The sequence below is a fragment of the Micromys minutus genome (genome assembly GCF_963924665.1).
Source record: "Micromys minutus genome assembly, chromosome: 1".
NCBI classification, from domain to species: domain Eukaryota; kingdom Metazoa; phylum Chordata; class Mammalia; order Rodentia; family Muridae; genus Micromys; species Micromys minutus.
In genome coordinates this window covers 112,278,077-112,303,403 of record NC_137969.1, presented here as the reverse complement: position 1 = coordinate 112,303,403, position 25,327 = coordinate 112,278,077, and the positions used below count along the sequence as shown (strand labels likewise).

General features: G+C 43.6%; 1 protein-coding gene across 5 annotated transcripts in view; it reads right to left on the bottom strand.

The window, feature by feature from the left end:
• The window catches only part of MAK (male germ cell associated kinase), a gene marked incomplete at both ends in the record, with an annotated part of 33,746 nt that extends 11,627 nt beyond the window's left edge, over nucleotides 1-22,119 (bottom strand). For 4 of the 5 annotated variants that reach the window (XM_080925995.1, XM_080925996.1, XM_080925997.1 and 1 more), the window contains 10 exons: nucleotides 706-854; nucleotides 2,873-3,045; nucleotides 7,265-7,576; nucleotides 9,285-9,452; nucleotides 10,346-10,517; nucleotides 12,306-12,438; nucleotides 14,276-14,355; nucleotides 16,639-16,760; nucleotides 17,530-17,584; nucleotides 22,019-22,119. In XM_080925995.1, coding sequence (XP_080782121.1) covers nucleotides 706-854; nucleotides 2,873-3,045; nucleotides 7,265-7,576; nucleotides 9,285-9,452; nucleotides 10,346-10,517; nucleotides 12,306-12,438; nucleotides 14,276-14,355; nucleotides 16,639-16,760; nucleotides 17,530-17,584; nucleotides 22,019-22,119 — 1,465 coding nt within the window. The remainder of the gene's footprint in view (nucleotides 1-705; nucleotides 855-2,872; nucleotides 3,046-7,264; nucleotides 7,577-9,284; nucleotides 9,453-10,345; nucleotides 10,518-12,305; nucleotides 12,439-14,275; nucleotides 14,356-16,638; nucleotides 16,761-17,529; nucleotides 17,585-22,018) is intronic. The other variant, XM_080925999.1, reaches the window with a different exon arrangement.
• Nucleotides 22,120-25,327: the final 3,208 nt, after the last annotated feature.

The window sequence follows — 25,327 nt, the reverse complement described above, 5'->3', positions numbered from 1 at the left end:
AGAATCCTGACTTGCTAACTTTCAGTCATTCAAATGTCCTTTATGTTGTTTTCAGCAGTATTCGCTGTGGGTCTGTGTTCCGGAACCCCTATTGCTTCCAAGCTTTTGCTGTCAGCCTGGGGCTTCCACCTACGTGCAAACCCACTAATTCCTCTGGTTCTGCATCTTCACCTAGGCTTACCTATCAGCAAGGCCCACCGTCTGCCACCGCATCTGCATCGTACCCACGTCTACCTTGCACACATGCAACACCATCTTGACTAGCCTCTTGGTCTATTTGAGTCTCTAGCCTGTTCTTTCCAGCCGCCAGAAGAAGCTTGTAAATAAACACATACAGCACGCCATTTAGGGAACAATATATTCTTGAAATTTACACTTGTAATAAGGTGCCTAGTTGCTTCAATGACACTGAGCACTTAATGAATGCACATCTTTGGCCAGGCTTTGGGGAAGCAGAATTATAATCGTTATGGCAACAGGCACAGCTGCTAAAGAATCCTGGGATGGTTTTCTCCTTCCCAGGTGCCCTCTCTTTTTAGATACCAAGGTCCTTTACCCTTCCCTTGCAATACTCCGACTAGCAGCAAACAAACTGTTGTCTTGAACCAGGCTATCAGATGGCTCAGGCTGGCCTGGAATTCCCAGTCCTCCCGCTCCCACCTTCTGAGCATTAGGATTAAGTATTGGTAAATTTTCCTTACTTACCTGGAAGGTATCTTGATTGTTTCAAATAGTACTGCTTAGCCGTTGAAGCCGTTGACAAGTTTGGATCAGATTTTAAGGTAACAGATGCATGTAAACTCCTATTTGCCCCCTTCAAGTGGTTGGCGACTGGGAGTCCTGAGTCTGGAAACCTTGGAGATGAACACAAAGCACCGGTCACCGCATGAAAATCATTTGCCCCCCACCCCATGTCCTTCAGTGATTCCAATGAGCTGATGTAAAACCATGAGTCCTTCTGTTGTTGAGGTTGCTAAATGACAGCATCTCAGCCTATCTCTGCCAGCACAGGGAGTCATTTCTGACATGAGGCAGGCTGCAACAGTTTATGGGTGTGGAATCCATTGCCTCTTCTGGAATCACTGCAGGTATGGATTCATAACACAGCATCCATGGCTGCCTCCACCCGCTTCTAAAGTCACTTCTATCGAAGAAGGCTCTTTCAGGCCGGACGTTGGCTGCCCACTCTGGGGTAGCTCTTGACTCAGGCAAGCGCTTTTACTGGGGATGGGTCACCATTCTGGCTTGTTACCCTTCCTCTTATTGCACTGTGGTTTTCCCACGTATGGAAGTTCTGCTCAGGCCCCATCGTCCACCCACCTCTCCCAGGGGACTGAACCGGGCTCCTGAACACACAAGAGGAACGCTCTACTCTGAGCCACACCTCCAGCTCCTTTTTTGTTTGGAGAAAGGATGCCCCTTAAGTTGTGCAGGTTGGCACTGAACTTGTAGTCCTCATTACTCTGAAGTAGCTGGAATTACATTGTGTGCTACATGGAAACTGTGCATGTATGTGTGTGTGTGTGTGTGTGTGTGTGTGTGTGTGTGTGTGTGCGCACATGCGTGTGCATGCACACATATGACCGTTGTTGTTGTTATTGTAGCTGTTATTATCTTAGGATGTGGCTTTCTGAACTCACCCTGTAGTTAAGTGGCCTTGAAGTCCTGATCCCTGATTCCCTTGTCCTATTTCCCAAGTGCTGGAATTACAGGGTATTACAGGTCATCATGCTGAATTATTTTGGTTTTATTGTTGTGATTATTTTGAGTTGGTTTTGTAGGGTAGTTGGTTTTGGTTTTGTTTCTTTTCTGAGACCAAATAGCAACTGTATAATCCAGGCTGGCTTTAAACCTTTGCATCTTTTTTTTCTCAGACTCCAAAGTACCTGGGACTACAGGTGTCAGCAATATGCTCTGTAGAGGGACGCATAAGGAACTCCAACAGAGCCTCTGGAGCTTCCCATGCCAGGGTCTCACGCCGGCCATGTTTAGCACCTCAGGATTATATCCAATGACCACACAAGACTAGCATGGCGGAGTAGTCTGGCTCCTGCCTAATGGGATTGAGTGAGGTTCTTCCTAAGGTCACGTGCCCCAGGAAAGAGAATGTATGAGACTAGACTGGGAGCTAGAGACAGAGTCACCCATCCATGTGCACCCTTGACAGTCTCTATGTGACTTCAGAGGGAATGACCCACCCTGTGTGCTCCTGATAGATATTTTTAATGAGTTGTATATAAACTGCGAAGAGAAGACATCTGTGCTGGTCAGTGCCAGTGTCCCCAGACTTGAGACATGACTGTGCTTCTTACTCTTCTGTACCAGAGTGAAAAGTAAAGCAAAATATGTTCAACAAGTAGGAGCCGCTGGATGCTGAACGTCCAGGACAGGTTCTAAAAATGACTTTCAAATGCTTTATTGGCAGTGATCTAATAATGAACTCTTCATGCCATCAGAGAAAAACCACGAGCTTTGTATATGATGCTCTGCATCCTACCTATAGGAGTGTGAGCCTCAGGCAGGAATGGCGATGACCTCAATTCCGGAGAGTGAGCTGGGTGTGGCTGGCATGAACTGTGGTCCCAGCCACTCAAGACATACAGTGGGAGGACTACTCCAGCCTACAAGTGTGAGACCGGCCTGGCCAACACAGCGAGACAATGCCTCAAAAACAACAAGAACAGCAACAGCAACAAAACAAAGGAGCAATAGAAAGGCTAGAAAAGTACTTTGCTCTATACACATCACTAATTCACGCATAAAGATTTCTGGGTTTTGTAGAAGAAAGAACTAATCGTTGTTGTTGTATTTTATGGGTGAAATAAAATTGAAGTGTAGTGAAAGACATTTCCCTGTGAATGTGCAACCCTACCGAAACGGAGAGTCTTTCTTCTTCTTCTCCTTGAAGGCATCCATACTCGGCTTCTTGGAGTGGGAGGCTCCCAAGTCACAGTCCTCGATGTCGTCACAGCTGTCTCCAGACTTGAAGACTGTCTGACCCCACCGTCTCCGGGCTCCCTTATGGCCCAGTGTGTTGACTGGATTCTGTGGCGGGAAAACAAAGTCAGCCACCAGAGTGTTCAATTACCTAAGATTTCCTCAGGCAGTAAGTTTTAAAGGGTCTTTCCCTTTATAGTCAGGTGTTACTGGATGACAGGACACATTCTGAGAGATGCTGTCACTGGGGGTATATCACAGAATGCACTTACAAGAACCTAGATGCTCTAGCCTACTAGTGTGGCTTTTGTTCATGGGCAACAAACATTGTTCCACATGCTACTACACTGAACACTGTTAACTGTGGAAGGATGGTCACCATTTGTGTATCTAAACATACGTAAAGGTAGATGAGGTACATATAGGTTAGTGGTGGAGCACAGAGGTAGCATGCACAAGGGCCTAGATCCAACCCAACTATCCGGTACTTCTTCCTCTGCCCTGTCCCCCAGTAGAGGAAACGGCAGGAAGAACTTGAAGCATCTAGCTACCTCCATAGTCAAGAAAAGAAAGCAAATAAATACATACAGGCCTACAGGTTCTTTTTAAAACATTGTACAGGACCTACACCCGAAGAATAGTACCACTCAGTATTGGGCTGGCTCTTCCTGCATCAGCGAGAATACTGAAGCTAATTCTCTACAGACATACCTGAAAGCCGATGGGCTCTAGGCAGTCCCTCATGGACACCTCCAGTTCAGAGGATTCTAGATTATGTCTGACTGACAATTAAAACTAACCAGCACCGGATACTTGTGGTCCAAGGTTCTGGGTTGACCCCTCATTACTAGAATCTAGAAAACCGAGACTTGGCAGTGAGCCTTCTTGCCCTTCTCTTTGAGTGGAAATAGCTTTATGTTTATTTATAAAAACAACACAACACTGGGGTTGGTGTGTCCCTGGATCTTTCATGATTTCCCCTCTAAAATGCATGTGCCACCTTATAGCCAATGCATAAAACCCACTGTGGAGGGGATGGCACCGGAAGACAGGGACACCCTGGTATCTTCAGCCATTTGCTGAAGTGGCACAGTCAGAAGACAGAGAAGGTTCTGTGAGAAGGTCCCAATGCTCTGGGTTGACCACCATGGGCTTCCTGTTTTTGAGGAAACATTTTATTGTTTAAGCCACAGGGGTCAGTCTACAATAAGGAAAGAGCTCAGCAGACGGCCAGCTGCGCGGTAGACTCCAGGGCACTGGAAGACTGACTTAGGAGTGTACAGGGATGCTGACATTGGATGGGAAGGGCAGGAAAGGACACCCACCAGCCTCACCGGCCTATACTTTGTCAAGGGGACACTTTTGAAGCCAGAGTTAAGTGTAGAGTGAATGAGAACCAAGGCTCTGGACGCAGAGTCAGCAGATGATGGTGTGAAGCTGAGTTCTGATTCCTACGAAGCCACGACAGTACATCTGGAACGACCCTGCATGTTTGGGAGGGAGCAGATGACAAGTAATGCCTTGGAAATACAAAGCAAACGTTGGCAGTCCACGGCAATACTTTGTCATAGAATGAGGGCAAGGATTTGGGGAACGGGGGTCATATAAACCACTATTTTCGTATTTGTAGGAAGCCCATGTGAGCGACAGTCAGACTGGTGTCCCAGGTTTTCACGATGGCCCCAGAAATGAAATGATCAGAGGCTATTGGAAGTGGATCAGTGCATAGTTAATAATCTATTGAGTGATCAGCAGATCGATGTCAATCTAGAAGGTTCCAGTTGCTACCCAAGAGCATCCTGCTTTTCTGTTTGTTATGAAGATACAAGAATAAAAACAGACAACTAAAAAATTCCACAGATGTCAGGATTGTTAGACCCAGGAGAGAACAGGAGCATTCAAGAACAAGAAGTTTGTAAGGTAGCGGGAGATCTTTAACTCTTTGGACCCCAGCGATGGAATAGGCAAGTTAAAAATATAGACTATGTGATATTCAGAAGCATTTAGTAACAAAACAAACTCAGAAATTACCTGGCTAGAACAACCATCCCAGTTCTGAAATATGTTAGCCATATAAAGATGAGGGGCTAGATATAAGTACTTTAACTTGGTGAGTACACTCGGGCTGAACACAGTGGGCAGTTCTTAATAAATATGAACAGTGCTCGTTAGCTACAGATTTCTTTTCCTTTCCTTTCAGTGTGCACCAGCATCCAATGACCTTCTGAAGGGGGAGGGGGAGATGCAACTCCCATTGGCAAGAGGCCCCTTGGGTTTTGGAAGCCATTGATTCTGGTTTGTCTTCCCTCGTGTGTACTGTCTGCCTGTGTTCAGGCAGCGTCATTCCTAGGGGACAGCAGAGTGAGGAGGGGCCAGCAGAATGAGGAGGGGTCAGCAGAATGAGGAGGGGTCAGGAGAATGAGGAGGGGTCAGCAGAATGAGGAGGGGCCAGCAAAGTGAGGAGGGGCCAGCAGAGTGAGGAGGGGCCAGCAGAATGAGGAGGGGTCAGGAGAATGAGGAGGGGTCAGCAGAATGAGGAGGGGCCAGCAAAGTGAGGAGGGGCCAGCAGAGTGAGGAGGGGCCAGCAGAATGAGGAGGGGTCAGCAGAATGAAGAGGAGTCAGGAGAATGAGGAGGGGTCAGCAGAATGAGGAGGAGTCAGGAGAATGAGGAGGGGCCAGCTGAATGAGGAGGGGTCAGCAGAATGAGGAGGGGTCAGCAGAATGAAGAGGAGTCAGGAGAATGAGGAGGGGTCAGCAGAATGAGGAGGAGTCAGGAGAATGAGGAGGGATCAGCAGAATGAGGAGGAGTCAGGAGAATGAGGAGGGGTCAGCAGAATGAGGAGGAGTCAGGAGAATGAGGAGGGGTCAGCAGAATGAGGAAGGGTCTTAATGGCTTGTCAGAACAAGTTACCTGCAGAGACTATGACAGAGTTGTGGATGTACTACCCAGAGAGTAGATGGTACAAGGCCTGTTTTCAAATACCTGTAGAGAATTACTCTCCTTTCTGCTACACACCAGAGACCACACCTTCCTTTCTGTTACACACCAGACCACACCCCTTCTTTCTGTTACACACCAGAGAACATACCCTCCTTTCTGTTACATACTATAGAGATTACACCCTCCTGTTACACACCAGAGACCACACCTTCCTTTCTGTTACACACCAGACCACACCCTTCTTTCTGTTACACACCAGAGACCACACCCTCCTCTTTGTTACACACCAGAGACCACACTCTCCTTTCTGTTATACACCAGAGACCACACTCTCCTTCTGTTACACACCAGAGACCACACTCTCCTTTCTGTTTCACACCATAGAGACCAGATTCTCCCTTCTGTTATATACTATAGAGACCACAGTCTCTAATATTCAGAGCTGGAAGAAGTTTCTTCTGGACCCTGGAGGCTACTCATTTATCCAGCATATATTAAAAATCCATGAAGGCACCATCTAGATCCTGGAGTTATAGTGATAAACAAAACAGATGTATTTCTGATGTCTCAGAGCTTGCTCTCCAGTAGAAGGGAAAAATGCTGTACAAGGACATAAGAAAGAGAAGTCAGCAGTACGGAAGGACAGGTTTGGCATTAGTGGGCGTTGGGGTAGTCATACAAAGACAGGAAGAGTTGTTGGGAATGGACCAGAAATTAGATGCAATGTTTGAAAAGAACTGTGTGGAAAGAATCCAATACCAACAGTCAACCCTGAAAACATACATACAGGTAACATCTACAGACCACAAAGATTGTTTTGATATGTTTGAAAACACACACACACACAGACAGACAGACAGACAGACACACACACACACACACACACACACACACACACACACACACACCTAACTATAATTAAAGAAAAAGAGGACATGATTTTGAAAGAGATTAAGAGAGGCTTTGAAGGGAAAGAAGGGAGAGAGAAAATAATGTGATAGTCTCAAAAAATTTTAAATTACATTAAAATAATATTTCCAATCTATGTTCATTATCAGTGAAAAACAGTGTGGAATTCTTGGGAAAATCCTTATTATTTAGGATTAGTACTTTATAGTGTCCAGTTCCTTCTGTGAATTCTTAAATGACACCTGCAGCCTATGAATGTTACTCCTTTATTCTGGAAGTTTCTGCTCATCATCTTAAAATATTACCTCATCTCTTACCAGACCTCAACCAAAGAAAGCAGGGGTTTTGACCTGGGAAAAATTCCACACACAGTCCATGGTTAGAACTGTACCAACAATCTACTGGGTGAGCCCCGGCCACTACTTACCGAGACTGCACCAGCCCATGCCATCTAAGGCATCTTCTTGGCTACTCACCACTGGTATGGTTTTGATGATACTTGGAAACATTGTTTGTGGTGGTTTCTGGTGACCCTGCTGCTTTGGAGGTGGCTGAATCACTGTGTTCTGTGGTGGCTGAATGGCTTGCAGTGGTTGGTGGCCCTGTTTTGGCTGGGGCTGCCCAACAGGCTGATCAAGTATGTTTGGCAAAGGCTTAGGATCCCGTTCAGAGGAAGATGGCTTTGGCTCTAGAGGCTGCAACTGCTTGTGTAAAGTCTGTTTTGCGTCCAGATGGTGTGCAGAAGGGCCCAATACCTGACCGACTTGAAAATACGGGTGCTTCAGTGCCTGGGAAAAGTGTGGAATACCATACATTAATGCATAGCCAATCAAAATGTTTCCAAGTTTAAACTGTGTGCATCCTTAACATAGGGCAAACCCCTCACTATTAACAGTGGTCTTCTTGATGAAATTCTGGGTATTAAACCTGTGGCCTCAGACACGCTCATGACAAGTGCCAAGCATGTAGGATCTCTGTAGGATACCAGGTTGGGCAATGCTGAGAACCTACGAGCAGAAGACAAACTTCCCAGAAGAAAGCACACATAAATGAGGCACACAGCTAAATCCATGTGTGCACTGTCTCTGGGTTTTATCCTTTTTAAAATAAACTGCTAACTTGTAATACTGCTATGGGCAAGGTGAACAAATTGAGAATTTTTCTCTACCCAAATTATAAACAGCTCCATATTGGGTTCTAGGGATTGACCCTGGAGTCATCTTACTGGCACCTTAGGACATCAGCGAAGACTTTAACCTGCTGAGCCACCTCGCTAGTCCCTTCTATTGCTTTCATAACCAGCTTCCTCATCGTGGTATTAAGTATTTATACGCACTGTTGGTCTTAATGACTTACTTAGTTTTTAAGCAGCTATGCACAGTCTCTTGTGATTTCTTTCTGTGCCAGGACTGTTGCTATGGTGATTTTACTACCTCACAGGGTAACTGCTCCTCAACCCTGCTCTCCAGTTACCTTCTTGTGTTCAAATATGCCTGGATTAATCTTTCTTTTTTTTTTTAAAAAAAAAATTGTAGCTGGTCTTTTTTTGTGTTGTTGTTTGTGGGTTTTGTTGTTGTGGTTGTTTATTTGGTTTTGGGTTTCTAAGACAGGGTTTCCCTTGGTGGACTTGTTTGTTCCAGAATTCACTCTGTAGAGCAGGCTGGCATCAAACTCACAAAGATCCACCTGCCTCTGCCTCCTAAGTGCTGGGACTAAAGGTGTGTGCCACCACTGCCTGGCCTGTAGCTAGTCTTTAGAAAACACATACACTATTTTTTTTAAATGAGGGGCTTATGCTTTACATGGAATTTATGTTACATTTAAATAATATAATATAGTTTGTTATCATTGTTTGTTGAGCCTCTGGCAAGCTAAGGGATAGCATTTTAAAGACCACAAAATGCCACGATGCTACCCTCTTGTGGGAGTCGGAGGATAAACTCTTTTTCTGCAGTCTGAATTTCCTGATTCTTGTTCCAATGAGCAAGAATCCTAGCCCTCCATCAAAGAAGCCTACTGTGTGCCACCCAGACTAAGCATGTGCCGGACTTGAGGAATTATCCTTAGTTGTTACCTCTTCTCTGGCTCGTTGGGGTCAGAAAACCACCATGAGGTGACTTCATTTGCAATATGGCCTGTTCTTGCTTGTTGCATATAGAGGGTGTCCTGGGTTTTAGCACTTAGTAATCTTGGAAAACATTGGTTGAGAATTAATGTCTTTCTACAATTGCAAAACTTTAAAAATGTAGAGGTTGGAGAGATGGTTCAGTGGTTAAGGGCACTGTCTGCTCTTGTAGAGGACCTGGGTTTGGTTCTCCAGACCCTACATGGTGTGTCAATAACCACCTATAGTTCCAGCCCCAGGAGGATCCAATGGCATGCACTGGCCTCTAGGGTTCCTGTATACACATGGTGCACACCCATACTTAGGCACACAAAAACATGCACATAAAAGAAATAACTTTAAGAAGCTGTCCCCTGGGAGATCTGCCTTACCTGGCTTGCAGTTGGTCGTTTCTTTGGGTCCCAGCTCAGCATTTCTGTCATAAGATGAATAGCCTCGTTACTGGCGTTGGGGATGAGAGTTTTTAGGTTTATGGGAATGCACTGGGGAAAGCGGAAGTTCATGGAGGATGCAAGCTGGTATCCTTCTGGCCAGTCACTCTGTTAAGGAATATACACATAGAGAAGGTTGGTATTTGGTAATTAATAGAATAACTCAGGAATGACACAGATTCGTGGGGGAAAAACTCAGTGCCAAGTCATATAAATAAATGTGAAACACCAGGTGCCTTAGAGAAAGAACGTGGATCTGAGAGGGGGTAAAAATGAAAATAGCATATTTATAAATTTCAAAATAGCAAACTCCTTCTGGCTTGCCGTCTCAGTGGCACCGAGGTGACTGAATCAAGGACAAAATATTTACAAAGAGGCTGCTTCCTGTGAAGTTTCCCACTACACATCAGAGCAAGTCCAACGTTAAGACCTTTGTGGGAAGAAAAGGATAGTCAGCTTCATAGTTTAGCATCTATGTTCTTTAGCTAACGGATAGGCCAGTGCTGGCTTAATTCCAGTTACACTTATTAATTTCATCTTAGAAGGTAAGGTCTACCCCAAAGGTGGTAGCCATGGGGAGGAACTCAGAATTCAGTACAGCAAATATCACAGCAGAGATATAAATGGAAAGAAGCTAAGAAAAACTAAGGTCTAGGGTCGCAGGGGTTAACGGATGGTGGGATGGGCATTCACAGAGCAAGCAGAAAAGTGTTAGAATCACAAACATCAGCCCAAACTTAAACTCTAGGCACACTGTACTGATAAATGTTTTTAAAGGAAAAGCAAACACCTTTCCCCCATTTGAATTTGGTGGGATGCTGACTTCTTGCAATCTTTATTGCTCCCCAATAAGAATGTAATGTCTCTAAGAAAACTATTTAAGTATAAAGGTGTTTGAAGCTGAAAATATCTCAAGCAGTAAATAAAAACAAACAAACAAAACCACAAAGTATCATATGCAGGACACCCAGACCAGGCTGCTCAGGGACCAGGGGACTTACTTTCTTGGGAGTCCCTAACACTTGGCAAATTTTAAAGATCTCATCAACTTCACTTGTTCCTGGGAAGAGCGGTCTGAATGTGTAGAGCTCCGCCATTATGCTTCCCACGGCCCACACGTCAATGGGAGAGCTGTACACCGAAGACCTTAGTAAAACTTCAGGAGCACGGTACCTGTGGAAACAGAAAACAGTGTCCAGTGGGACATCTCAGGGCAATGGACAGCAGGAATTGACTGCTGGCTCACAACTTCCAAGCAAGGCCCAAGGACAAAGCACCTTCTGTGTACCAGGGCCTCTGGGTGAGATACCTATTTCCTGACCACAGTTAGTGGGGCTGGCTAGAAATGTAGGGGAAATGTCCACGTGGCCTGAGGTAGTTCTTCACATAGCTAATCGAGAAGGTAAGTAGCCTCTGAAATGTTCAGAAAGAACCATGGACAAAACCATCAGGTGTGAATGTATCTATCCATATGCAGGTTAGGGAAGGAAAGATAGATGGATTGGCCTTGAGTAGGAGTTTCTGCCCCCCCCCTTTTACAAATCACCTTGAAAATGTTGATGCTATCATTATACTTCCTCATATAGATTTTTTAATTTACAACAGCAAAGGCAAGTGGAAAGTTCCTGCAACACCCCTGCCACCAACCCTTGCAGAATATCCTCCTCCAAAACAGTTGTCTTCCTGAGTTTGGCTTATGTCACTTAACATGATGAACTCCAGCTCAATCCATTTTCCTAAAAATATGGCACAATTTCATTTTGTGTGCGTGTGTGCGTGTGTGTGTGTGTGTGTGTGTGTTTCTGAGATAGGGTTCCTCTGTGTAGCCCTTGCTGTCCTGGAACTCACTCTGTAGACCAGACTGACCTTGTCTACACACTGCTTCTCCTACACTCACTAACTTTTCAAATGTCTACACTGCCTGGGACACTGGTGTGTTCTGGTTTGCACTGTGCCAGCAGTGATGCCTATTTATGCTAGACGGCTATGCCACTGAGTATTTTCTGTATGTTCATCACTGGCTTCTCTTGATGAACAGAAAAGTACGATTCCTTCCAAACTAAAGGTCCATTTTGTTTTTTGGAGACTGTTGTTGGAATATTTCCTTCAGAAAACACATATTCTGAATTTCAAGGCTGCTGTTATGAAGCTCCACAGCTTGAGGTGATGCATACCCTCAATCCCAGCACTGGGGAGGCAGAGGCTCTTTATATATATATATATTCTTTCCCTTCTCACTGATCCCAACTTCCTATCACGTCTCCATATATTATTATTATTTTGCTTATAATAATGTAGTGCCATAAGATGTATGTGCACACTTGATTTTTACAAATATTTACATACAGGAAATGCACTTAAACCCACAACTTGCTAAATTTTCCACAAATAGGATACACTCACTGGTCCAACAACCAGATCAAGAAATGCGTGCTACAGATACCTCAAAGACTCATTCCATCACTGCTGTGGCGTAAACCCACAGCTTTCCCTGGCCTTGTACTTTATACAAATGACTGCATTTAGCAGAAGCTTTTTTTTCTGTGTGGCCTCTTACTCCCAGTGCTACCTCTGAGAAGTACCATGGTGCTGTATGTCACGGTAGACTGTCCCTTTCTCCTACATGGTAGTTACCAAAATCCCAATAGTCCTTAGGGTATTCCACCCATGTAGCTTATTTGTGACTTGGCTTTCTTGGGGCAGTGACTTCTCTTCTGTTTTGTTCATGGCCTTATGTTCCTAATGCCTACAGTAATGTTTAGCACATAGTAGGTATTCAGCGTTATTGGAAGGTTGAGTGAAATATTTTTTCTTCTTTTGTTTCACTAGTGGAATAGCCACAAGCCAATTCTGCCCTCTCTGTAAAGAACACAAAATGTCTACACTTTCTCTTAAATATTCAATATGGACCCTCTGGAAAGATAACCGATCAACACAGGAAAACTTTGACATAAATGTTACCATCTGGTTGACACATAGTCGGTATATGGTGGCTGTGATCTTAATTCTCTTGCAAGTCCAAAATCAGCAATCTTCACCAGTTCTGGACCCATGCAGAGCAAGTTCTCAGGCTTCATGTCTCTGTGAAAAAAACCTGTGCAAGCAAGAGAGGAAAACACACTAAGTAATCACGTTTATTGCCGTCATCATGTGACATCTTTATATAAATATAAAAGAAGTCATTGTAAAGGGGTGTGGGGACTTGCTTGTAAAATAATTTAGGTTCACATGACATGTAAGATCATTTAAAAAAAAACAAGCACATTTGACTTATATTTTTAATTTTTGACTTCAGTGGGTGTGTATGAGGAATGGCTTGTTGACACACCGTGTCTATTTCCTGGTATATCTACATCCTTACAGATTTGGATGCATTATCACAGACATCCTTACAGATTTGGATGTATTGTTATCACAGGCATCCTCACGGATTTGGATGTATTGTTATCACTGCTGTGTAACAGACAAGAAGGAAGAGATGCAGAGAGAAGCTTGGCTTCAGTCAGTGCAGTTGGTCTCCTTGCTGCTGTTATACCTCGGCGTAACACGAGATTCCCTGAGGTTAATCACAAATGTGAAAAGTTCATTGGACAAAAGAGCTCCACGCATTTGAACTAATCTCCTCGTTTATTTAACAGTTCACTTTCCCCTGGTGGCCAAGTCTTTGAAAAACCCAACAATGAAAATGCTCACTATTACTGAGTCTATGTAAGTCTTTATGAGTCTATGTGGTCAGTGACAGAGGCTGATGGGCAACCTCTGTATGGAATGGAACAGGAGTAAGGAAACCATGAGGTCTTTCCTTATGAGTCAGCGTTAAAGGGATTCTTCTCTCAACTGGACTCAAGTGCTGGATTCTGAAGACCCCACCAAGGAGAAGAACTGTGGTTAGTACTAAAGGTCTTTTGTGGAGGTTTGAGATCCAGCCCTCTGGGTGTCAACATTTCTAACCATTGCCTACTTAAGGTTCCCAGTGCAGCAATGTCATGACACAAATGGCATTATACCCAAATGGCCAGTGATTCTAACCAGACATTCAACAACACCAAATGTTTTAGATGTTCGAGCTAATAATTTTCTTTACTTAATGGATATACAAAAATTGCATAAAGTAAACAAGTAAGAGATTCATAGAAAATACATAGCAGCTTCCATTCCATTCAGAGAATAGGTGTAACTACATGTAAACACTAAGGACAGCTATAAAAGACCACACACAGGCACTACACATCATTTGAATCCTTGTGAGCCATGCTTGCTCAAAGAAAGGCTTCTAATCCTTTCCAAAAATAAGTTTGAAGGGAAGACTGTCATTGAGAGAACAGAAAGGGAACAGGTCCCCAGGGCAAGCCCGGTCCAGAAAGCATCCCCCACACAGACAAACCAACCAACAAACCAACTACCCACCCACCCAACAAACCAACCAATCAACCAAAACGCCACAGCACCTTCTGTTCAAACACAACAGCAGAATGCCGCAGAAAAACAAAATCAGCCATAACCCGAATCACATGCCTACCCTCTTCACAAAACACAAAATTGCCAGCAACACTTGGGGGTTCTCCAAGACGGGGTCCCTTGCAGCCTGACATCATTACCACCATGTCTGCTGTTCTCTGTGCAGTGCATGGAATAAAACTGGTTACTTTCAACTTACGTCTAGAAAGAGAATTCGTTTCCTAATCTGCAAAAAAAACCCTCACACGATAGTCATTTTTATTGTTGTTAATTTTTCTCTAGTTGGGTTTAGAGGAGGGATGTCAGGCAAGACGCTCGTGACCAAACTTCTAACATGTCTGTTATAGATACTAGATATCTATGTACGATTATACAAAATTATGATGTTTAGATGACAAAGTCAGCCGTAACTCAGAAGACACATTATTACTACGTGGGCACAGACAGGGAACTAAGACTACAAAGAAACTCACCGTGTTTGTGAATAAATGCCAGCCCCTGTAGTATTTGATACATAATATTTCTGATGACCGACTCGGGGAACAGTTTGTTTCTGGAAGAAATGAATAGTCTGTTAACCAACCAAAAATGCAGAAGGCCGATAGTACTCCTGATGCCCTGTAGCCTCTATTGGCTAAAAGTACAATGAACAGAGTTGCAGTGCTAAATGCTGTAGGTTTAAAATGGAAAAACAGCAATTTTCAATGTTGTTGTTTTGATGTTTCAGAAAACCTCAAATCCAACAGTCAATGCCTTATACAAAAATTCAGGAGTTAAAGTGTAAACTGCCCCAATAAGACCCTGGGAAAACTACCAGTGTCAACAAACAACTGCTCAGGCTTTGAGAATAAGGCCTGCATGGTTTAGGCCCCTGTTGTTTTAAGACCGGGTCTTGCGGTATAGCTCCAGCTGGCCTTGAACTTACCACCCTCTTGCCTCAACCTCTCCAGTGTTGGGATTACAAGCTTGTAGTCCTATGTCCCACAATGCCTCAGTTTACACTTCATATCAATATTACCCAGTAAAAATAGTTAGGAGCTACACATGAGAGTCATGTTTAGTTTTTCCAGCAGCTACATTTAAACAAAAGCAAAGGAAAAAGGGAGCATTAACCTTACTTAAATTTTTTATTTTTAAGTTTACTTTGACCAATGTACAAACCTATCAAAAATACATATTTAAACAAACAAAATATAAAAAATACATATGATGTGATGTGTGATAATCTCACATATGTATGCACCATGCAACGTTTAATCAGGGTAAGATTTATGTTTCAAACACTTATCATTCCTTTCTGGTAAAAACTTCAACATCCTTCCTTCTATGTCCCAAACTATGCAATTTGTGGTTCTTACCTAAAACCACCTATTATTACACCATAGAAACTCCAGAACTTTTCACTTCTTAGAATCCATTTTTGGATCTTTCCCTGTCTCTATTTTTCCACTTAGTTTAAAAAGTGCATTTATTTCAACACACTATCAACTGTGAGACCTGGTCTTATGTAGCCCAGGGTATCCTTAAAGGTGGTACAAAGCTGTCTTCTGGCCTTTCTTCCTCCACCTCCCAAGTGCTAGGATTGCAGGTAAGAAGTTACCATGCCAGACTAATATAAAGTTATTTATATTTTCTTAAACTAAGTTCCCCAAACTTGGTGTACAGTTTAATTAGCATTATAGCACGGTTTAATCATTGTAAGGGCTCAAAAGTCATATGAGGCCAGAGGCTACTGTCTTAGATGTGACATTTAGATAATGCCCTTGGTAAGTCCCAATGAGGATTAAATTAAGGGAGCAAAAATTAATTTGTCATGCCACTGACTAAAATTTCCAATACCTGAATATTGTAAAGTGAGAATTTCCTTCCAGCTGGTTACACAAAAACTTATGACTCATATGTCTCTAATGAGTTCATCAGACAGTTTGTGGCGGGCAGGATGGATGGGTGTAAATTTACTTGTAGAGGCCAGAGGTCAGTGTTGGATGTCTTCATCCATCACTCTGCCTTGTTTCTTTGAAGCAGGGTCTGTCACAGAATCAGGAGTTCAGTTGTTGGCCAGACTGTCTGACAATGAGGTCCAGAGGTTTGTCTCCCTCCCTGCCCCATGTTAGGGTTACAGCCATCCACCTGCCTTTCCTATGTGGTTCCTGGGGACCAGAATTTGGCTCCTCATAGTTTGCTTACTCTCTGAGACAGTTGCCCAGCTCCTGTCTCATCTTTTCTTGAAAGCTACTTTCCCCTTTCTTCATTATTCACAGCTCTTTATAAGATGCTTGAAAGGGCACTGAAGACAAGGTCCTCAGTTTTGCCTACAGCCAGCTCCACGCATGAGCATAAGGCAGCTGACTCTCTTCACTCTAAGGGTAAGGGGCGGCTGGACGTTTGTATGACATCTTTGCTGTATGACATCTTTGCTGCGGAGGAGTCACAGTGCACTGGAGGGTGGTAGCGATGTCATAGCTGGTTCTTCAGTGTCGAATGTTACCATTTGATGAGATGACAGCATCAGCCCATTTAAATCTACCTCTTCAAGTTATTTTCTTTTAAGTTTATTTATTTTATGTATGTGAGTGCACTGTCATTCTGTTCAGACACACTAGAAGAGGGCATCAGATCCCATTACAGATGGTTGTGAGCCACCATGTAGTTGCTGGGAATTGAACTCAGGACCTCAGGTAAAGCAGTCAGTGCTCTTAACCGCTGAGCCATCTTTCCGGCCCCCTCTTCAGGTTATAAACCAGTAGTGCATCAAGTGTGAGGCATCGAAAGAATTGAAGGGACTCAAGGGAAAAAACAGCAGAGAAAATATAGTTCTCATAAAATAAAGACGTACCTGTCTTTCATTAGCTGATAGAGGTTTTCTTTCATATATTCAAATATAAAGTAAAGATGGTCATTTTCTCTGATAACTTCTTTTAGTTTAATCACATTGGCATGATTGAGTTTCTTCAAGGACTGTAAAACAGGACAGCAGTACAATTCCCAAAGAACATTGTAGAGGTCGGCAAGACCTTATGTGTGTTAGTTACCTAGCTACCTGTCTACACTCATTAATAAATTACATGTTAAGATCTTCAGACATTAAAAAAGCTCTTGGGGCATTAATTTAAAGCAAATGTTAAACGATTTAAGCAATGGATGCTATATGAAAAGGGTAACCAAGGAACCGTAGCTACACCTGGTCACTTTCCCTTTTCTAAGGCAGGTCTAACCTTCTCTTTCTGACTTACCCATGTCAGACACCATGCAAAGTATCTAAAATCTCACCCAAGTCACACAGCATAAAACACAAGAAAGGGTGGGCCATGATTTGAAAGCTTGCTTTTCCTTTGAGAGTGTGTGTTTTGAAGTCATCTTTAAATTTAAAAAAGGCCTTGTTTTCTGTTCCCCACTAACACGGGAGGGAGGACTTCAGGAATGTAAAGGAAAGAAGTGAATGCAGTCTCTTTAGGATGCAGTTTGAAGAGCAGCGATTCCCAACCTTTCGGGGGATTGGGGAGTTACACACTGGATATCCGACACATCAGATATTTAGATTATGATGCATAACGGTAGCAAAATTACAGTTATGAAGTAGCAATGAAGTGATTTTACAGTTGGGGTCAACAGAGCAGAGGAACAGTATTAAAGGGTCAGTGTTAGGAAAGTTGAGAACCACTGCTCTAGAATGAACTCAGCGGCTGTGCTCAGATAAGGGGCCCTGCTGGGGCCTTGGCCTCTTTACCTTAACTTCTCGCAAGTTCATACACTCATCCCAAGAATAGAACTTTCTCTTCATCCTGAAATAGATGAGGGGACATTCAGTGTTCAGGATCAAAGGCTGCAAGAGACAAGTGTCACAACCGCTGGTGTTCCTGAGTACGGGTCCACTTTAAGGAACATTCTCCCTCCCCTCTCTGCTTACATCTCATCAGCTCTGGGCTCAGAGGTGCCACGTCTGCCCCCCCTTCTGTTTCAACACCAGTCACGACGGCCCTGGAGCTTCCTTTCCGACTCAGTTCCTAACCAATTTTAGTCAATTTAATTGTGATTCTTTTTTTAAAGTGTGATTTTTTTTTTCTCCTTGCCCGTTTCTGTTCTTTCTGCAACTTAAAAGATAAACACAACAGTATACTTCAGAGGTGGGGGGTAGGGTGAGCGTTACAAAGTTTGGTAGGAAATTCAGGGAAGGATTTGACCTGACAACTTTGCATTACTACTTCAGCTTTGGGTCATAAAATAATTCAAACCAGGGAAAGAAACAAAACAAAATAAAACCACGACTGATCCAAATTTAGACAGAGTGGTCTTTCCTTTCCTTCCTTCCCTCCCCTCACCTCCCCAGGGTGTCTGACCCCAAAGCCTTTCCCATTTTGCTCTGTACTTAACCCTCTTCCCCATTAGAGACAGCAGAACTCTGTTTAGCATGATAAAGTAATTCTACTACGCACTCAACAGATAGTTTGTAGTTTGTCTTTTTAGATTGCATTATTTTATGTAAATGGATTTTTAGCCATCAAAAGGAACGGGACAAGAAAAACTCTATGCTAGGCAAGAGGGTGCCCCACCATCACCCCAGCACTGGGAACAGAGGCAGGCAGAGCTCTGTGAGTTTGAGGCCAGCATAATCTACAGAATAAGTTCCAGACAGCCAGGACTACACAGTGAGACATTGTCTCAAAACAAAACAACCCCCCCCCCCGCCCCACCAAACCAAACTGCCCAATGATGTCCTTGATCATTTTTATTAGTCTGACTGTGTGATGGTTGGTCTTCACAGTCAACTTAACTGCATTTAGAATCACCAAGGAAACCGCCTACAGGTGTGTGCATGTGAGGATGTTTTCAGAAGGGTTTAACTGAAGAGGGGAAAATTCATCTTGGATGTGGGTGGCCCCAACTTATAGGCTGGGATCCTGGGTTGAGTAAAAAATAAAAAGTAAGAATGAACTGAGCACCAGACTTCATCTCTCTCTGCATCATAATAGCTGAGGTATTAATGTCCAGCCAGCCGCCACCATTCCTCCCCTGCTCTGACGGACTCAATCCCTTCTCCAGCCAAAAGGCAAGGCTTAAACCTTTCCTCCCTTAGTTGCCTTTGTTGAGTATTTTATCACAGAAAAGAGGAACTGATACAATCTATTGATGATTTATGGATCACCAGGAAGCTCTGAGTTACCCGATTAACTGGGCTAATTGCTACAAAGCAGGGCCTCATAAAGTTATAGAGCACATATGAGAAATTCAGCATGGGACTGAAAGCTCAAGGGAGGTCAAGCTGAGGCCGCACAGCCTGGGCACAGATGCTTGCTCAGCTGCTCATGGATGTACGGCCTTGGGTGGCTTCTCAGTGGCTCAGATGTCTTTCCATAAAAACATGCTACTGTACCACAAAGCATATTGAACACTTAGAGGCTAGTCTCATTTTTAGGAGTTATCTTTAAGCCATCAGGAGACCTGAACAGTGTCACTGCTAGTGTTTTAAAGGTATCCTTATGGAATCAGAGTTTCATTTAAGCTCATTCAGGCCCCATAAGGAAGCTTATGAGGTGGCTTCATGAAAATCAGAACTTACTCAAAGGTACTTTTCAGTGCAATAGGTTTCTAGAAAGTTTTTACTTTCCAAAAGATAAATCTAACTTAATGGCTTTAAAGTAAAACATCAATTCAAATAAAACCATAGAAGACAACAGTTTAATAAAAGGATTACGCTATCCTAAAGTGCGCATGGGATGCTGATTCTTTCAAATTCTATTTCAGAAATGTGGAAGTACCTTGAGTTTGGTGATATTGATTGCAAGCCTGACGGCTGGAGTCAGAGCCCCCTGCACTGACGGGGAAGGAGGAAATCCCTGACTCCCACATGCCTTCCACAGGCACACTGTGGTGTGCAATAATAATAAAACACGCAATATTTTTTAAAGAAGTATCTGGTCTTCGGAACTCAAGTAAAAACATACCCGTTAGCTTTTGTAAGTCAATAGACACTGAAACTTAGCTCTGACTTGAACGATCTTAACTCTTCTCCCATGTTTATTAATATTGTGTCTTCTTTGTAGCAATACCTCCCAAAGGGGACACGCTCCAGCCCGTAGGAAGCTCGGCCATTCTCCCTGCCCCATCTGTGCTGTCTTCACATCCACTCTAGTGTAGGGGACTCCTAAAATTCTGAGTTAAGCTTTCTGCTTCAAGTGCTTTGTGGACTTCTAGTTCTAAAGATCCGCAGCTCCTTCCCTGGGATTCATGACTTTAGGCTCCTCCCACTCCTCTGCTTTAGGCTCCTCCCACTCCTCTGCCTTAGGCTCCTCCCACTCCTCTGCCCCCTTCCCCGCCCCCTTCCTTTCACTGCCCTCAGCTACTCAGCTTCCACAATTCCCTAGAAATGTTCTTACTTGTTGAAGTATTCTCCTTTCTCCTTAAAGTAATAACAGCAATAATAATTCATGAAGTCCACCCTCGATGGAAATGGTTCTCAACCTGTGGGTTGTGACCCTCTTGGGGTTTGAACTACCTTTTCACAGGGGTCCCCTAAGACCATCTGCCTATCAGACATTTCTATTAATATTCACAACAGTAGCAAAATTACAGTAGTGAAGTATCACCAGAAACATTTGGGGGGTCACCACACATGAGGAACTGTGTTAACCTCGGTGATAGTTTGCTGGCATTAGCCTCTGTTCCCACGACTAATCTTCCACTCCCCTTCCCCCATTTATGTTGTGACTTGCAGATTTGTTAGCAATGTGTCTCTGTCTTGTCTTCATTTTGTCATGAGCACATATACAGTAAGTACAGACCAAGTGTGCAACAATTACCTGTGCTGTGTGAAGTTTTCCTCTGTTTGTGATAAGGTGTGTGTGTGCATAATGACCCATGTAGCTAACAACAACCTTAAGTGTTTAAGTATTATTAAGTATATTAAGTATTTAAGTTCTACATAGTGAGTTCAAGGCCAACAAGTTGTGAATGAATGAGTGAATGGATGGATGAATGAATGAACAAAACTGGGTGCTACCTAAGTCACCCTGTCTGGGGAACTTTGTGGAATGGAAAATACATGGCCTGTTATCAGATGACTTGTGGCTTCTCACTCCTGAATTCCTGTGCTGAAGTCCTAACCCCTCAAATTGTGACCATATTTAAAAATATGATTAGATTTATTTGCTTGTCTGAGTTCTTTGCGGTGGTTACAATTATGAGACAGCGTTTCCCTAAGTAGCCCAGCTTGGCTTTGAACTCGTGATCCTCTTGCCTTAGGCACTTGTGTGCTGAGCACCACTGTGCTCAGCTGAGACAGTTTCTGAGAGGTAATTAACTTGCACTGGAATCTTTAAGAGAGGACCCAGCCCTGTACGTCCTTAACAAGAAAGGAAAGCACCACACACACACACACACACACACACACACACACACACACACACACACGAAGAGCATAGACACACAGACAACCAGATACAGGCCGCAGAGAGAGGCAGCAGAGGCCAGCCCTGCTGACACTCCGAACTTGGATGTACTGTTTTCCGAAATAAATAACTGTTGAAGCCACATAGTTTACCAGGTAGCCATATCAGACTGCATTAACGAAACACACTGAGAGAGGGTCCTTCAGCCCAGCCAAACTTCTAACAACTTCAGCCCTGCTCCATTCCTGGGTACCTCTTAAGACTGCAAGCCAGAACCACTCAGAAGGTACTTCTTAATTCCTGATCCACAGAAAGAGTGTAGATTAAGAAATCCTAGTCTCATTTTAAACTATCAAACTTCAGAGTATTTTGCTATGTAGCAAAAATATAAGAAACCCAACCCGTAATAAGTAATAGTTGATTCTATTTACTTCCATTTATACTCAAGAAAATAGCACATCTCCTTCAGATTTCAGTTTAACAAGTCCAACCTTATCTCAAAGCCAGCTGTTTTAAAGGATCAGTAAATTCTATTCTGGCCCCATGTTTAAACTTAAGAAATATTCACTCTCTCCATTTTTATCCCAAGTGTATCCGGCATGAAATGCAGGGCACTCAGACTTAACTTGGTTTATAAATGCAATGTGGACTTTCCTTCACATAAGTTTATTCCTCTTTGGTAATCTAATTTTTTTTTCTACAACAGTGTTTCTCATCAGTCAAACTACCTTGTGGTCTGGACTGAACCTCGCTCCCTGACGCTGCAGGCTCTCAAGCAAAGGAAAACAAACACCCAAGCCTTGCACAAACTCCACAGTGGGGCACACACACCTCTTGATCGCCACCAGCTCCCCAGATTCATTGCTCTTGCCCATAAGTACACTCCCATACGTGCCGTCCCCCAGCTGCCTCATGGTTGTATATCGGTTCATCTTGGGGAAGGTAAGCCAGCGGAGGCTGTTGACGGAGATCTCTTCCTTGTGGAGTAGAAATCTAAATACGTCGTAACTCGCGGTCCTCCTTTTTCCTGCTACACCGGAGACAGGCTTGTCATCATTAAACACGGCTCCTCCTCAAGATCGGGCAGGCTCATGAGATGCAGCACCAAGGGATCTGGCCAAGAGACACCGTGTCCATGCTTATTGACACCCTGTGAAAAGCCGAAGCAAACATGCTGTCAGCACAGAGTCCCTACGACACATTGACTGGCATCCTAGATGCATGGAAATTTGAGCGGATCCAGAGGACGTTGTTAGAGGTCCTCCGTGAACTGTGGAAGGAAGTCCACCCACAGCAGATCGGGCAGCTTGGTGCTCCCCTGTCTCTGCACCGAGTGATCTCTGCATGACCGTTCAAAGCGGGATTAACGCTTTTGTGGGATTCTCTCTTTTTACTGCCCACACTCCATGTTCTTTCAAAGGAACCAGGGGAAACCAGGCAGCTCAACCACATTCATTCTTTGAAGCAAGTTTGGAAGGACTTCAGTTAGCATGCTTAATATAAATTGTATTATTTACTTAAAAATTCCCAGTGGGCCAACTGTCCAAATTAGGCAGGGTAAATATAAAACAAGCCACGGAGAGAATAGTAATGCAGAGGAACTTCAGTTAAATAACACGCCACCATCGTTTACATTAAACCAAGAAACATTTAAGTCTAATTATGAATACATTCACACAAAGAAATAGGAAATGCAAACCCATTTTCTATACAGGCATGTGAGGCGGGCAAGCATAGAACACGGGTTAACCTGGGGCTTTATGTGGCTTTGGGTTATGCACACCCACCCTCTCTTGTAATAATGCACTCAGCAGCCCCGTTCCTTCGCTTGTACGTACTACGCGCTTACGTACCCTTCTAAATAATGCACCGAGCAAAATCAGAATCCCCTTGAATCCCAATGGCACCAGGTCACATGTACTCCCTTCTCTCTAAGAAAATCAAATTTAACAACTTCTATTCTACTTAACTATATTCCCAACATATATTAGGCACAAAGAATAAAGGGGCTGATGTGGCCTGAAGGGGTGCGCATGCGCAGTGATGCAAGCCTGTCCTCAAGTGAATCCTCTACTTATCATCTAAAGTCTATGTGTGTGACGAAAACAAATGTTGTGGGGAGGTGCAGGAACAGCACACAGAATGAATACATAATCCAATCTACCAATCAAAATTGAGAACCACGCCTTAGTCACCAGCTCCTCCTCCTTTTGAGCCTGGAGCAGAGCAAGTTGTGTCCCTGAGCACTCCCACGCATGCTCACTGTCAACCTTGATGGTGGACCGCTCTCTGAAATCTTGCTTTGCCCTTAATGAAGTGATTTTGCTGTTTGCAAGTCTGTGTGAGCTCGCTCTTTCAGTTCTTCGGATAAGAAGCAAAGAACCAGGAGACACCCAACCCAGACCCCAACCACCAATAGCATGTATATGTGTATATATGAGCACATACATGTGTTTATTTGGGAATATATGCGATCACATGTAATGGGACTTAAGACACACACCTGCAAAGCTGCATCTCGCTGAATTACAGAGTCTGAGTTAGAGGGTTGAGGGTCCACCTGCTTCCAAATTCCTACATAATGGCTTGAAAACCTTTTGCTGGACCAAGGTAATTAAAAGAAAGGAAGTTCAGCTCTAAAATGCAATGAAACTATGAATGTACATCTTTAAAATTATTTATTATGGGCTTGAAAGATGACTTAGTAGGTACAGGTGATTACTGCCAAGCCTTATGACCTGAGTTCAATCCCTGGAACACGGGACTCAGGACCCATGTTAGTGTAAGGAGAGAAATGATTCCCACAAAGTGTCTTCTCTCTCCCCATCTCCCATCCTCCTTTTCTTCCTCCCTCCCTCCCTCTCTTCCTCCTTCTCTCTCTCTTCTCTCTCTCCCCCCATACTCACTCACTCACTCACACACACACACACACACACACACACACACACACACACACACATGTACATGTAAACTATTTATTTGTGGCACAGGGCATTGAACGCAGGGCCTTGCATGTGCTAGGCAAACACTGTACAATTGATCTATGCTCTCAGCCCTGAATGTGTATTTTCAAAAACGTTGAACTTTTCCCACTAACAGATGAGCTTTGTAATTATTATAGCAAAAAGAAAAACAAAAAACCAAGGGAAAGAAAGGTCCCTGGTCGCTGATAGACACATATTCTCTTGCACCTGAGAGTAGAGCAAAACAAACAAAAAGCTTGGCCGAATGACTGCTTTTCTCACAATTTCTTTGAGATCACAATTACCCTTTGTCCTAACAATGGCATGTGACTGGCATTTAGATGATGTGGGTACAGTAAATAAATGACTCGCGCCATCCTGTGTCAGTGTCCGGATCCTTTCACCAGTGACAGCAGGGTGCTCAGAAACCCCTGTTCTCTTCTTTGCACAACAGAAACCCAGGAAACTTTGCAGAAAGAAAAGGAACTCAATTATTTGAGGCTTTCCATCTTCAAGGCATTCAAGCTGCAGAAATAAACCTGTGAGGTCCCTCAAAGTCATTACGTCCTTCATCGAAGGCAAATGCTTTTCTCTAGATGACTGCTAATCTGCACTGAAACTCTATAGTCTCCCTCCTCACCCCCACCCCACCTCACCCCTCCTCACACCCCCTCCCCACCCTTTCTCACTCCCCCACCCCCTCCTCACACCCCCTCCCCTCCTCACCCCGCCCCGCCTCCCTTAGGTACAGAGTCCAGGGTATGGTCCCTTACTGCATTTACTGGTCAAGTGTCAAGTGACCAGTTTGAGGTTGTCCACAAAGTAACCACTCTCAGATCTGTGGTAACTGTACTCGAGTTTTTCATTAAATAACTGGAATTTTCTTTAATATTTTATTTGAATATTGAATAATTGATTTATATAACTTTTTAAATTTCAAAAATATAAAAATTATTACAACAATCCAAGGGGCAGAGCGTGGCTCCACACCAGGACCAGGTGCTCTCCTAGGGTCGTGTGGGACCAGAAATGATTTAGGTTTTAAATGTTTCAGAACTTTGGAATGCTTGAATGTGTTGAAGTAGTGAAAGATGGGGCCTAATTCTAAGCCTGAAGTCTAGGGATGTTTTGTGTCTACCTTTGCTACGTGGCTGGTTTGAAGGTAACTTTGTACGGT